At 44.0% G+C, this 15,539-nt stretch overlaps 1 protein-coding gene across 3 annotated transcripts in view; it reads right to left on the bottom strand.

The window, feature by feature from the left end:
• The window catches only part of CA8 (carbonic anhydrase 8), a 124,349-nt gene that overhangs the window by 63,951 nt on the left and 44,859 nt on the right, over positions 1-15,539 (bottom strand). For all 3 annotated transcript variants that reach the window (XM_021089340.1, XM_021089339.1, XM_021089341.1), the window contains one exon: positions 5,618-5,713. In XM_021089340.1, coding sequence (XP_020944999.1) covers positions 5,618-5,713 — 96 coding nt within the window. The remainder of the gene's footprint in view (positions 1-5,617; positions 5,714-15,539) is intronic.

Genomic DNA, 15,539 nt, shown 5'->3' with positions numbered 1-15,539 from the left:
ACATCTATTAGAGACAATCTAAAGTTGTAACCGAAGTCAGCACAAGGAAGTACTAGCTATGTTCCTGGACATTTCCAAGAATCCATTCTAAATTCACCTGGCCAAGCAGAGATTTCAAGCACTGTGCTATATACATATCAACTCATATAATACTGCCATATAAACATTTTGAGGCTATTTCTGAATTAAATTTACTGATCACATGCCAAAAGCCTTCCATTTCTGCCTTTGGTATTTCTAGGTCATCGCCATAAAGATGATCTGGAAATACCACACTGAAAAAATTTAACTCAGAAAAATGAGCATGTGATTTCATAGTTAAAGTCATCAAACTCAGGACCCCCCCCCCTTTTTTTTTTTTTTTTTTGCTTTTTAGGGCCACACCCATAGCATACAGAGGTACCCAAGCTAGGGTTCGAATCAGAGCTACAGCTGCCAGTCTATGCCACAGCCACAGCAACAGGGGATCCGAGCCATTTTGGGGGCCTACACCACAGCTCAAGGCAACGCCAGATCCTTAACCCATTGGGCAAGGTCAGGGATCGAACCCATGTCCTCATGGGTACTAGTCGGGTTCATTAACCACTGAGCCACAACAGGAACTCCACCCAGGACATGTTCTTGATTACCACTGGACATAGTTCTATAACCACCTTTTTATTCTTAAATAAATAAGAATATGCCATTTGTAACTTTCCCTATTTTAAAGCATTATCTATCATTACATATTTTTAGTGTATAAAACGTTCCAAGGAATTCGAGACTTTAAAAAGAATATTGACTCTAATTTTAAAAATTCTAAGTACAATCAGAGTTCCATCTTGCAGCCAAGTTTCAGCAATTAGGCCGTGATCATGGCAGGCAGAGCAGTCACAGCAGAGACAATTTATAACCTCAGATGAACCATCACTGTATTTTTTTTCTCTCCCACATAAATTTTTGGAGCATGACCTACAAGGAGCTAGAAAAGCTGTCCCTGTGTTCACGTTCCCTGTTTCTTTCCACGTGAGCCAACTGGGAATTGTGCAAGGTGAAAAGGCAGATGTGAAAGGGCATCAGAGGGAAGAGGTGTGGCAAGAAACTTACATAACCTAAGACAAGCCAATCGGTTCAAAGTAATCAAGACTTTATTTGCCAAGTGTCTGCCATTCCTGAGACAGGCTCAAAGAACAGAAAATGAATTACCTGAAGTTTAAAAACATATATATCTTAGGGAAACACACTCCTGAGTGCAAAAGCCTGGACCTGCAGGCCGACGTTTTCACCGGATCATCAGGGGAAACGGACCCCTCTGTTGTATTGGTTTGACCATGTTGTAGCACCTGGATGCCTCCACCCACAGGAGGGGTCTGTTCACACCTAAGGCATCTCTGGTCAGAGCATAACTCCACATCTGGACGCAGTCAAAGGCCAAAGGATGCAGTGGTCCAGGAGCAAAGTCGCTCGCCTTGGATGTTGGGTTCTGACCCTGACTCACTTTTTAGCCTTAAGCCGGTTTACCTAACCTCCATGTTCTTCAGCTTCCTCACATTCACAGTGGGGTGGATAAAAGTGACAAAGTTGAAGAAAAAGACTTGATTGAAGAAAAACCTTGGAACAAAGCATGGTGCATCATAATCCAGCGAATAGCGCCTGTATCCCTCTTAGTCAAAATGCTACACGGCTTCAACTACAGGTTTTACATAAACTATCACTCAATAACTATCACTGGCTCCTTCTAGCTATAAAGGTGCAATATGGGAAGAACTTTATAGTTTGCAACCCACTCCAGCTATTTATCGCTCAGTTTCTTTCCTTTTCTTCTTGGTCAAATTTGTGTATGAAGAGGTTACAGCCACCAACAAGAAATGATACTCTGCATACCCCAGCCCCTAAAAGCCTACAGCCATCCTGGTGACAATGAAACCTGGGGCCAAGAGTCAGCCAGGAGCCAGGTAACCTCTTCCGTCTCTCCCTGGCCATCTTTTACCACTGCCCCAAATGCCAGCCACATAGTCAGCCACCTCTCCTGGAAGCTCAGGGCTGCACAGTCCTGCATCTCCCCACTCCTAACTCCAATCTTCCCTCATTTCGCACCATGCCCTTGGGAAGAGGACGACTCCACAGCTCTGAGAAGCTCTCCCACCGCCTCCTGGTCTCTGTGAACCCCTTGGGTCTGCTCAAGGCCACCTTGAGGGGCAATCTGCGCCCCAGCACAAGGCCACCCTCCTCTGAGTGGACGCCCTCCCCTGGTGCTCTCCTGCTCTACTTGTCACTCTCTGACCTTCCAGTCATTCCCAATGTTCAAGTCCTGCTACTGTCACGCCGAAGGACTTCAAGATCCACGTGAGTGACCTGCTCCCCCTGCCTAGCTCTCACTCCTCGGTCTCCCTGGCCTGTCCTTGCCCCTCAGCTCCGCCCCACCTCAGCAACCCCATCCTGAGAACACACCCTGGATTTACTCTCACTCTGAAAACTGCATGTCCAAAGGCCACCCCCTGCCCTGCCCATAACTGCCCTTCCACCCAGCTCACTCCTCTTTTCCGTCTTCCCACTTGCTGATCACCAGAAACCCAGCCTCTCCGGGTGCTCCTGGCTTGTCTCTTTCCCTTCCTGCCTGCCCCAAATGACATCTCGTCAATGCCTCTCCATTCTTTGACCCCTTTGTTCTCCTAAATCACCTGCTCTGCCACGGAGTCATGCCACAAGTTGCTAGAACTCTCTACGCCTCTCGCCGGACAGAGAACAGCCCACGATCTGTTGTACCATCCGTGATGGCCAATGTCCAGCGGGTCCCCGCACTGACGGCCAGGTCCACGGTCCTTCCCTCCGGTGCTATTTCAAACCCAGCCCCACACCCACGTTTCCTTTGCTCTATAAATAATTTTGCTCTGCATGTCTCAGAGATAATAAAGGTCATCAGGCCTGAACTCTCCGAATTTCCTGGCTTTCTTCACCTACAAATTCGTGCCATTTGTGCCCACCCTTTCCTCCTGGGTCCCCATTTCAGAGAAAGGGTGGGACCTCTCCTGTCTAAGGTTAGTCCATCCACACAAGCTCTCATCTGCACCCATCCTCCTCTTTTGGGACCTTTCTAGATCATTTATCCCCTTTCTTGCCAATATTTCTTCTTTTTTACATTTATACACACTCTCCTTCTCATATTATCTTTCAATCATGTTTCATCACAAGTGATTGGACATAGTTCCCTGTGTTATACAGCAGGACCTCATCGTGTATCCATTCTTAATGCAACAGTTTGCATCTATTAACCCCAAACTCCCAGTCCATCCTGCCCCCTCCCCTGTCTCTCTCCTCCTTGGCAACCACAAGTCTGTTGTCCACGTCTGTTAGGTTTTTTCAGTCTGTAGATAGGTTCATCTGTGCCATATTTTAGATTCCCCATATAAGTGATATCATACGGTATCTGTCTTTCTTTCTGATTTACTTCATTTAGTGTGAGAATCTCTAGTTCCATCCATGTTGCTGCAAATCTTGTCGATATTTTTAAGCAACATCTGCACTAGCTCTTTTTGTTCAGGATGAAAATACAGCGCCATCTAGATCCCAGAATGAAACACGCTGAAGCTCGCTGTGTATACCTCCACTAGCTCTTACCCCACCTGTCTTTCAGTCAAGCTTCTCGAAAGGGAAGTCCATCCTCACCTCTCAGACTCCCTCCCTCCAATGTGCCCGGCCCTCTCGCCCAAGTGCAAGACCCTCTGCCCTGCCCGGCATTCCTGATCAGCCTTCCCTCCTCTATGAACTCTGTTCTCATAGTTTCTGTAACTCTACTCTCTCCTGAGAAAGGCATTCTCACATCAGTAACCTGGACCTTCCCTCTACTGGAAAGTCAGAATCAGTCTGCAAGCTCTCAAGCTTTGCTGGCCTCCAGTAATGAGCTCGTTCCAGGAAACAGTGATGTTGACCCAGGAGGCCTGGCTTCCAACCCAGGGCTCCCTCACTGCAAGTCACCTGTTAGAGGCTAAGAAGCAGTCTGTGAAAACATCAGGTTACCGTATATCACTCTTTTCACAAGTATTTATTGAGTGTCAGTTCCAAAGATGAAACTAACATGTTCCCTTCTCTTCAACACATAACTATTTGGTTATTTATATTCTACCTTGTATTGTATTCTTATTTTTATTCTTTTTTTAAAATAACGAGACATTGCCTTCTACTTCTACTGCCTTGTGTGTCAAATTTGGATGCCCTGTTAACTTTTTAAGGTTACAAAAAGTGGACTTTGATGGTTATTATTTTAGCATACTAACGATTATAAAAATGTATTTACAGTATAACTCAAACCTTTTTTCATCAATATTTTGTGATTCCACTCTATTATACAGTGCACTTGTGAAACAGAAGGAGGAGATCTGTGGTGGCTGAGTAGGTTAAGAATTGGTATCGTCACTGCTGTGGTTCAAGTTCAATCCCTGGCCCTGGAATTTCCATATGCTGTGGGTGAGGCTAAAAATATATATATATAGAAAGAATATAGGGCCCTGCCTGTGAAAAAAGCCATGAAATAAACACTGAGAAGATTTGTTTTAAAATGCAATGGTTTGTTTTCAAGTTCTATGACATGTGTCATCCTTTAAAGACATGGATTTCAAAATATTAAAAGGCTAAAACTGGAAGTCTGCTTTTAAATATCAACACAGAAATACCTTAGATGTATTTATAATGGGAAATTGTTGTAGTTAATACTACTGAAATACATGCCACCCAAAAAACAGGATTTGAAGCGCCTCTTCCTCAACTCTCTCTGGAAAATTAAATGTTTAAGGGCCACCAGGCTATCCAAAGGCAGGCTGGAACCACAAAGTGGACCATGGCTTCTGGTCCTGACTGGTGACATTACATCCCTGTGTAACTGTAAACAATGACTTGGACTCTCTGGCCCATGGTTTCTCTTCTGTAAGAGGCGGGAGAGGGAAGCCTAAAATGTCCAGGGTTTCTGTCTCAGAACAAGCATCAAGTAGCTGCTAAGACAAAACTTAAAAGATTCACCTTAGGAACTAAGTTAAAAGTTGACCTTTGAAAGCATATGGTCCCCTTTTGTATGGTTCACTAAATTTATAAATATTCTTTGCCCACCAAAGAGCTCAAATCCAAACTTTATACAGACTTTATCTTTGCCAGTCTTATTTTCTCAGTGTTCTCTATATGACACTTCAAATCATCTTAGGGTGAAAATTATTAATAACAAATAGCTAGAAGAATCTACAACATGATTATAGTATTGATTTTTCTGAGATTTTTGTAGTAAGGCAGGGTCCAAATACATTTTCTGAAATTCTTTTTCATTAATAAAATGAACTCTGCCTTCAGGAGACATTTTCTAACTCATTTCTCCAAAGACCCTGAATGCTACACTGAAGAAAATTTCTAATAAGCCAATAAACCATTTTCTACCCATGAATATGACTGCTTAACACTGGGCCCGCAGAGATCAAGTCTTCTATTTTTAAATTATCAGTGTTCTCTGTAAATGTGTTTAGTGTCACCTCTCAGTAGTAAAAGGGAGAAAGAACCAAAAAAAAAATTTTCTGCAAAATGAATTATAAATAAGCATCTCTTCAAAATGAATTAGAAATACTTAACAATCTAACAGTCACAGCAGGAGACCATTTACCTGAACGAACAAAGCAATGATGGCGATTCCATGGGGCTTCCCCACAGCCTCATCAATACTGCCAAACAAGGTGGAGTTCCAGTGGATCAGGTGGAGCTGGGAGAACAACAGTAGACAGGTCACCTCATTACTTAAGGTACTTCTCTCCAGGAAAACAAAGATGTATCAACTTCTCCTTGACCATGTCTATACACGGTAGCATAAGCAACAAGAATATCACAAATGGACACAAGCAGATGACTGATTGAATACCCATTCTCTGTACAAATTCCTTCCTTCTTATTTCTGTACAGAAGCAAGGCTTAGTGGATTGCTGCCCCTCAGCTTCTGCTTTAGTCCTAGTCAGGGGTCTCTAAGAGGACTCGCAGATTCCACATTGCTTTAGTTGCCTTTCCTTTAAAGCCATCCCCTCTGGTTCTCAATGAAACAAAACTCCGGTCTGGACACCAACACAAGAAACTCATTCAAAGGATTAGTACCCTCACACTCAAGGACTGTGCCACCCAGTATTTCCATCAAGACTAATACAAAAACTCTCAAGTTCTGTAAATTACTGCAACTCTCTCAGACTATGCAGAGATAGCATACATGAAAAGCACTGCATCTTTTTAAAGCATGGTAAAATAATGAATGCTGATGTAGACCTCTGAAAGAAGGCCATTTCCTGCACCAGAGATAAAATTTATATTTGCGAAGGGGTGACAAGCAATGCTCTAAAGGACTCTCTCACTCTTAGCCCCATAAAGCTCTGTAGTTTTCAAGTTTATCTAGAATATGCACCTGCTCCTATAGTGCTGATAAAACACTTGCAAGAAGCCAAATTCAGTTCCCTGGTTAAAATCAAATAGCCATGGAGGTTTTTTGTATTTCAGTAGCTAGGTAAACCTTCTACCTGGAATCCTGATCTTCATCACTTTTGCTTTTAATCAAGTTATTACTTACTGCCTTAAAACACTGTCTCATTTAAAAATTAGTTCTACTCCAAAAAAAAAGACACACTAAAATTCAAATCACCATGTCACTTTAGCATCCGTATTAAAATATTAAGGAAAGTTAGCATGAGGATTGCCCTGAATTGCAAGTTTCTACTGCTGAATTTGTCCCACTAGGATTCAAGATTTTAAAGCTGACCACTAGAGGGAAGTAATGAGGCAGTCTGCCCATACTAGAAACAGTAGCTCAGGACAGGTCAAGCTATGAAAAGCCCACAGGGACTCTGATTGCCCAGTAAGTGTACCTGTCAAGGGAGTGCCTTTTAAGAAAGCAATGTTCTATAACCTTCAATTAATAATGAAAGACACACCAATTTAATCTTTCCTTTTCTGGCTGCAACAATAGCTTTGGCGTCCCAGTGGTACAGATAAGCCTACCGTGGTACAGATAAGAACTGACTGTCTTAATTAAATCAACAAAAAAAGCCCAAGGTTGAAAACTATTTTTATTTGACAAATTACAAAGTTCAAATCAACATTTTTCTTACTTCTCTTGTGACAGTATGGAGTATTTTTTTCTGAAACAAAACAAATAAGCATGTTTAGGGGCTGGGTATTGGGTGGTTTTTTTTTTTTCCCCTCTTATGATGCTTATTTTTATTACATTATCTGTATGTCTATTTGTTATCTAGATTCCTTTTTAAGTTTTATTGAATTACAGTTAATTTAAAATGTTGTGATCATTTCTGCTGTACGACAAAGTGATTCAGTTATACATGTACACACATCCATTCTCTCTCAGATTCTTTTCCCCTACAGATGATCACAGTACACTGGGTAGAGTTCTCTGCACTATACAGCAAGTCCCTGTTGGTCCATCATTCCATATACCCCAGTGTGCCTATGCCAATCCCAAACCCACAGTCCATCCTCCCCACCTCCCCACCCTTTGGTAACCATACGATTTTCAAAGTCTGTGTCTGTTTTTATTCTGCAAATACGTTCATTTGTATCCTTTTCATCCTTTTTTTTTTTTTAAGATTCCACATATAGGTGATATCATATATTTGGCTTTCACTTTCCAACTAACTTCTCTCAGTATGAGAGTTTCTAGGTCCATCCATGTTACTGCAAATGGCATTATTTCTTTCTTCTTTGTGGCTGAGTAATATTCCATTGCATATACAGACCACACCTTCTTTATACATTTCTCTGTTGATGGGTATTTAGGCTTCTTCCATGTCTTGGCTATTGTAAACAGTGCAGCTATTAACATTGGGGTGCATGTATCTTTTCAAATTATGGTTTTCTTTTGGGGGGTTTTGTTTTTGCCACTTCCCATACTTCAGCAACACCATCACTCACACCTACTCTCTAAAAACTACTTAACATGTTTTTTTGTTTAAAAACTTGAGGGTCCCCACGCCTAAGAGTGTGCCACACATGGTGATTTTGTTCCAAAAAGTACAGTATAGAAGAGAACCTCCCTGTGGAAAAATATGGGCAACACAGCCTGAGCCAGGTGATCAAGTCCAAAGTTGACAGTCATCAAGACAAGTCGATGTAAGCACCCTGGACAAGATGTGATGAAAATGACCTTTTACCCATGTTGTCTTCCTCATCCTAATCCCATCTAACCATGAAGAAAACATCAGACAAATCTCAATAGAGGAAGAGTCTACAAAATTCCTGACCGATACTTCTCAAAACTCTCAAGGTCATCAAAAACAAAGAAAGCCTGAGAAAATGTCACAGCCAAGGGGGGGTCTGGGAAACATGAAAACTTAACATGGTGTCATAGGTGAGATCTTGGAACAGAAAAAGGATGTTAGACGAAAACTAAGGAAACTGAAAAAAGTAGGGATTTGGCATATTGAGATGAGTCCACTAATTAGAACAAATGTACCCTACTAACATAAGGTGTTAATAACGGGAAATTCGGTGTGGGTTAGATGCAAATTTTCTGTCTTACTTATGTAATTTTCCTGTAAAGCTAAAACTGTTCTCAAAAATACAACCTTTTGTTTTGTTTTGTTTTTCGCCACACTCGTGGCATGTGGAAGTTCTCAAGCCACAGCAGTGGCAATGCCAGATCCTTAATCTACTGAGCCACAAGGGAACTCCTACAAACTATTTTTTTAAAAGAAAAGACAATTAAGGGAAATGCTGGCACTTCCACCAACCCAGGCTACAAAGGGTAACAGAGGATCACCGTGACCCTTGCGTGACTAGCATAACCACACAAAACGAAAGTAGCAAGAGCATCTCTACCACCTGTTGTTCGTTCTATCATCTGGGTCTTAAATAACCACGTGAGACTTGGTGGCAGTACAGGAACAAAAGAGATTTTCCCCTCACGGTGTGCAAGGACCCGAAACTTTAAAAGCAAAGCCCTGGCCCAGTACCCACTGAGAAATCCCCCTCTCTTGGAGGTGCTTTCTCTGCTAAGACCAAACAAAACATCATCAGGGATCCCCTTTCCACACTTCTCAAGGATGGTTAATTCAAGTACCAGGCAAATTTCCAACACGTTCTGGAAACCAGCTGTAACCCAGTAGTACAGACTCTGATGCTCAATCCGCAGCCTGTAACACACTCTATGTTTTGTTCCCTCCTGGCTTTAAATCACCCTGTGTTTCCTGAGCCCTGCCTCACTTCCCCGGTATTCACCTGCCGCCGTAACCAAGTGCTGCAGACAAGGGGGTTTCAACCACAGAAACTGATTTTCTCAAAGCTCTGGAGATGTGAAGTCTGAAATCACAGGGTCGGGGGGTGGTTTCTTCCAAAGCCCCTCTCCTTGGCTTGTAGATGCCCCCCTTCCCCGTGTCCTCACGTGGTTGTCCCCCTGCACATGTCTGCATTCTAATTTCCTCTTCCTATAAAGGACGCCAGTCCTATGGGACAAGGGCCTGCCCTAGTCACGTCATTTTAGCCCAAATCCCCTTGGTAAAAATCCTATCCCCAAACCCAAGCACATTCTGCTGTATTAGGAGCTAAGACTTCAACATATGAATTGGGGGGTGAGGGAGACACAGCTCAGCCCGTCACACCATCTACCCTCCGTTCTCTCTCCCCAGCTTAATGATGTTTTTCCAGATGTGAAAAGCTTGAAGGATTCACATCCACTTACCATCTCCCACAACCTCTTCTTTATTCCTCTCATTGAACATTCTGCCTTATATGAGCATTGGTCCTGTTTCATGAAGCAAAGCCACAGAGATAGGAAAATCCTCGGTGGCCATGAAGAACTGAGGGTACGTTGGGAGTAACTATGGGTACCTAAGACTAGCAGTGACGGGAGACATGGGGCTGGAAATTGAGAGGGGTTCAAATAGCACAGAGGTTAAATTTTACCATAACTGTGCCTGGGGACATGCTAAAGCAACATATTATTGCAGTGAATATATTTATCACTTACAGTGCTTACAATCAATCAAACTCCCCCACACCGACGCCTTTCCTTCAAAGGTCCTTTCAGCAGTAGGGGATGGATGGAAGTGTGTGGCATGGGAGGTAGGAAGATGAGCTAGGTGGCTACCACGAAAGCTCCAATGGAAAATTATGGTAAGGATGTAGGGTGGTTAATTCTGCGTGTCAACATGACTAGGCAATAGCGCCCAGCTGTGGGCCAACCACCAGTCAAGATGTTGCCATGAAGTTATTTTTTTTAGCTGTGACAGCATTTAAATCAGTCAACTGAGCAGAACAGACTACCCTCCATAAGGTGGGTGGGCCTCGTCCAAACAGTTGAAGGAGAGGGAATTCTACTTCCAGAACAAAACAGAAAAATTCTACCTGCATTTCCAGCCTTTGACTTACCCTGCAGACTTCACCTTTTCCAGTTCCTACAATCACATAAGCCAGGTCCTTAAAATAAATCTTAACTCCTCTCTCTCCCAGAATGTATATACTCTGTTTCTCCAGAGAATCCTGGTTACCACCAGGTTATACAAACAAGCAGAACGTGTGTGACAAGAAAGAAAGAGTGGCGATGAATGGAGCTTTAAATCTGGACAAGACTAGAAGCAACAGAAACGAAGACAAAGCGCTCTAAAAACTACAGGACAATGCCTGAAATTTATTCCTCCAAGACTAAATGTGGCTCCTCTGGCAAAGGGGAAGGGGGACAAAATAATCCACAGAAAGAAGATATTAGAACTTCTGCTTATATTTACTTTTACCCAATGCCTTTTTATTTCAAGTTTCCTGTGTGTGGCATGGGAGGCGCCATATTTATTTTCTACAAAATAAATTATATAGGATAACATGAGCGCATGAGTTAATTTATGAATAAATATGCACATACTGAGGACATGTGCTCCATAATTTGGGGTCAGATGGATGTGAATGGAAAGGCATGTGATACTGAGAATATGGTTTAGAAAATGATGACGCAGCCCATGGGTCCAAAGGAAGCTTAGGAAAGGTCCAGGCAGATGGTTATCCATTGAGACGACCTTGGAAGACTCCTTTTAAAGAGAGTGTAGACGCGCCCTGGGGTGGCTCTGGTCAGCAACGGAGGGCAAAATGGAGAGGCAGGACCACTGCCTTTCTGCAGCTCTAGTGCTAACTTCTTAGAGCCACTGCTCTCATAAAAGACCTCTGAGCTGGGAGGCACAAGCCCTAGATGTTTGTTTCAACTCCTCAGCGCTGCGAACTTCACAAGCCACTGCCTCTCAGAACATCCATCTCCCTGTAACACACGGAGAGCTCCATCTTAAAGCTCGGCTTTTTCATGCCTTTCTCTGTCCCCCCCTGTGCTCTTGACTGCTCTGTTCCTATCACATTTCCCATCCCTAGCATCGGCTATACGTAACCTACAGAGGCAGAGAAGCAGGGTGCTGGCCACGGACAGGGAAGCCCAAGATCATCAACGCCGCTCGTTTCTAAGGAAGATACAGGTTAGATGGAGTCATGGTTAGACGGTCTGCTGCCTAGACTCAGAGGGTCCCTCTCCACTCAGTCACCTCACTCCTCTGCTGACCACAGGCAGGACTCGGCCTCATGAAGGCCTTCTGGGGCCTGGACCTTCTTTGCTGTAAACACACAGGACAGCAGGTGGCAGAGGGCTGCCTCTTGGCAACTGGAACCCAGACTGCCACCAAGCCTGCCAATAACAGCAGCTGAAAAACAGGGGGACAAGGACTCTTCCTCAACCCAAATGAGGGGCATCTGCCCCACGCCCTTCAGTGACTCATCCTCAAGAAGCAAAAGGTGGAGTTCCTGCTGTGGTGCAACGGGATCAGCGGTGTCTCTGCAGCCCTGGGACGCAGGTTCCATCCCCGGCCCAGTACAGTGGGTTAAAGACCCAGCGTAGCAGTAGCTTCAGCTTAGGTCACAACTGCAGCTTGGATCTGATCCCTGGCCCAGGAACAACATGGGCCACAGGGCAGCCAAGAAAGAGAAGAAAAACAAAGAAGACGAAAAAGAAGCAAAAGGTCGTGTCCTCCTCGCAACGTAGGATGTCAGAGTAGAAACTGTGGCTTTCTATCACAGCTAAAGCTGAGCTTTTCCTCACCTCTTACTGTGCCTCCCCCACCCCACCCTCCCCAACCACCAAGGCCTCCCGGCTCCTGGCCTCATGTGTGAACAATGCACATAACATACAAAGGAATAAAAAAGCCAAGTTCCATTACTACTCAATCAGCATCATGACCCTCACCCCTCACTCCTTACTTAAAAAACAACAACAACAACAACAAAAAAAAAAACTGACCCTAGGATAAACAACTGTAAAGCATCCTTTTACAGTTGTACCGAAAATCTTTGAGCTTTTGCTAAAGGGCTCACAAAGTCACATGACCTGCCATTGATTATGGCGCAATGCCATTAGTACCTGTGACACGTTTATCTTAATGTACTTAACTCACAGCAATAGATAAATTTGTCCAAAGTTATAAAACTGTGACAAGCCATAGCCTTATAATCATTTATTTGTCACTGAGAAAAATAAGTTTGAAGATTTGGTGGCAGGCCAACTGAAAGCTATCTTCAAGATAAATGAGGTTTATTATTAACATAAATAACCCGACAGCATTAAAGCACAAAAGAATGAATCACGAGGAATGGAAAAAGCAGTAAAAACTGAAAAGGCAATTATGGCTCACACATTTCTCTCCCCAGCCCTGCACTCACACTGTCTGTGCCCCTATCTTCAAATGCTTAATGGACATTTCCTTTGAAATGGCTTCATGTCACCTCAAGCTGAGTATTCCCAAAACTGACATCCACTCCCTTTCAAGGCACCCTCTCACTGTTTTCTCCGTGGGGCCCTCGAGCCCCCAGGCTTGAAGGCCTGGCCCCACCCCCACCCCTTTATCTCTAACTCGCCAAGGCTTTCCTCACCCTAATCATTTTCATATCAAAGCTCAACCAGGAGTTCCCATCATGGCTCAGTGGTTAACGAATCCGACTAGCAACCAAGAGGTTTGGGGTTCAATCCCTAGCCTTGATCGGTGGGTTAAGGGTCCTGCGTTGCCGTGAGCTGTGGTGTAGGTCACAGACACAGCTCAGATCCTGAGTTGCTGTGGCTCTGGCCTAGGCCGGTGGCTACAGCTCCAATTCAACCCCTAGCCTGGGAACCTCCATGTGCCGCAGGAGCGGCCCTAGAAAAAAGACAAAAAGACAAAAAAAAAACCCACAAATCTTGGAGTTCCTATCGTGGCGCAATGGTTAACGAATCCGACTAGGAACCATGTGGTTGCAGGTTCGATCCCTGGTCTTGCTCAGTGGTTTAAGGATCCCATGTTGCCGTGAGCTGTGGTGTAGGTTGCAGATGCAGCTCAGATCCTGCATTGCTGTGGCTCTGGTGTAGGCCGGCAGCTACAGCTCCAATTGGATCCCTGGCCTGGGAATCTCCATATGCCGAGGGAGCGGCCCTATTTTCTAGGCAAAAAGACAAAAAAAAAAAAAATAACCTCAACCAAGCCCTAACACCACTCCCATTTTTCCGTTTAAAATCTCTAACTTCCATTACAGATTATTAAATTTCTCCAACCCCATCTTTCCCCATCCTAACTATCCCCCAAACACTCAAATCAAGTTTGACCCCTGACCCCTCACAAACCCTCCCCATTCTGTCTCTGTTGCCCTTACTGGGAATGCTGTTCCCCACGGTCCTGCCACTTAACTCAGATTCTACTGACTCTCCTAGGCCTTGACAGGCATCTGAAAGGCAGACAGGTTGGTGATGGAGACACAGATAACTTGAACCAACAGACGTGAAGGGAAGGGATCACTGGGGTTTCCACCCTAAACCACCAACCAAGAGCAGCATGGGTCCAGGGAAGGTTACATCGTTACGGTCCAACTGGTTCCCATCAGGAAGAGATGCAGAACCAGAACTGCCTTGAGAAGCAGATCGCAGACATCCCCAGATACCCAGAGCAAAGGCTTTATAAGGTCAGCTGACCTGGGGAACAAGTCACGAAAGAGATCAAAGGAAGGGCGAGGACTGCACTTTGGTAAAGGGTGAGATGAGGAACAGGGGCTATCAGACATGCAGGAGGAACCCAGAAAACCCCAAAGTCCTGTTAGGACAAAAGAGAAAAGACTTTCTAGAAGGACATGTAGTCAATGATGTCAAGGCTCTACCCCGACAAAGCTCCAATCGCTATCAAAAGAAAAAGAAAGAAAACAAGGCCAGAAAGAGACTCCGGATTGATTTCTTTAAGATGACTGAGGAGGCAGGTGCAGTGCAATGAAAGGACCAGGGCAGAATGGAAGGCATCAGGATGAACAAGCGGAGCAGGGCAGGGCCAGCTCATCCAAAATGCTGGGCAGCGAGACGCAGCAAACAGAAATCAAAAGTCGCTGAAGGGAGTGCTAAGAGATTATTTTTAATAAGAAAAATCAGTATTCCTGAGTTTAAGCCAAATTCACCCTTCACATGTAGTGTTCTTTTAATCTACTATTTTAATGAGCAAAATTAAAACCTGAAAAAAAAATCACGGGCTGCCATAAACTTTGAAACATTATAAATATCCAATATACCTATGACATCAGATGTAATGGAACCTGAAGACCATTCTTCTGCCAACTCTAGTCCTCAAAACCCTTCCTCTGAGCTCAGCCACCATACAGCGAGAGGTCACATGGGAGGAGTCGCCAAGAGCGGGTCCTGGTTTCTGTGTGCTGACTTCGCTTCATTGCTTTCCTGGGTCCCAAAGGAACTCAAGCGTGGCGAGGTGTAGCAGGTTTCCCACTAGGTTTTGAGTTTCAGAGGCTGAGATGCTCACCTCACCCGTGCCCTACCACACCCAAAATATCCATTCTCGTTCAGCACGCAGGCCAAGAAATGAGAAGAGGGGAGAAATTTTAATGTCTCAACCATGCTTATGAGACTGAGAGCTGAAAGGAAGATGTTAAGTATTGGAATTTTTACAACAAAAAGGAGACTGGAAGGGAAAAGTCTGGGTAACAAAATGGAAGCTTTGAAGAACTAGAAAATAAAGAAAGCACCCTTTCGCTCGAGATCCGCGCCTAATTATATGGAGCAGCCATCCATCTGCAGATAAATTGAGATTTAGTGTATATGATTTCCAGGTGCTGCTGCACTGTGCGGTGTCACTGTCAATACATTATGCCGCTATTCTTCAGAGAAGGACATTCAAGGTGTAGACAGATATAATAGTGACAAAGGGCTGTAAAGCATGGAAAGGAAAATAAATTATTTGAAATTCTATCTCTAACTGTCACCTACTTGTTACATGTGCCTAAACTTCATTACGCACTTTCTTACAGTGGAAAAGAGAAACAGGAGGCAGTGTTGGATCATTTCAGAGCAACTTTATCTCTGACTACATTAATATCAAAAGGTGTGTATATATTCTTAGGGTTCAAAACCCTCAATTCAAAAAATCACTAATGGGAGTTCCCGTCGTGGCGCAGTGGTTAACGAATCCGACTAGGAATCATGAGGTTGTGGGTTCGGTCCCTGCCCTTGCTCAGTGGGTTAACGATCCGGCGTTGCCATGAGCTGTGGTGTAGGT

Source organism: Sus scrofa, chromosome 4 (assembly GCF_000003025.6).
Source record: "Sus scrofa isolate TJ Tabasco breed Duroc chromosome 4, Sscrofa11.1, whole genome shotgun sequence".
Lineage (NCBI taxonomy): Eukaryota > Metazoa > Chordata > Mammalia > Artiodactyla > Suidae > Sus > Sus scrofa.
The sequence above is the reverse complement of the archived record's forward strand: the minus strand, read 5'-3'. Positions and strand labels throughout refer to the sequence as shown.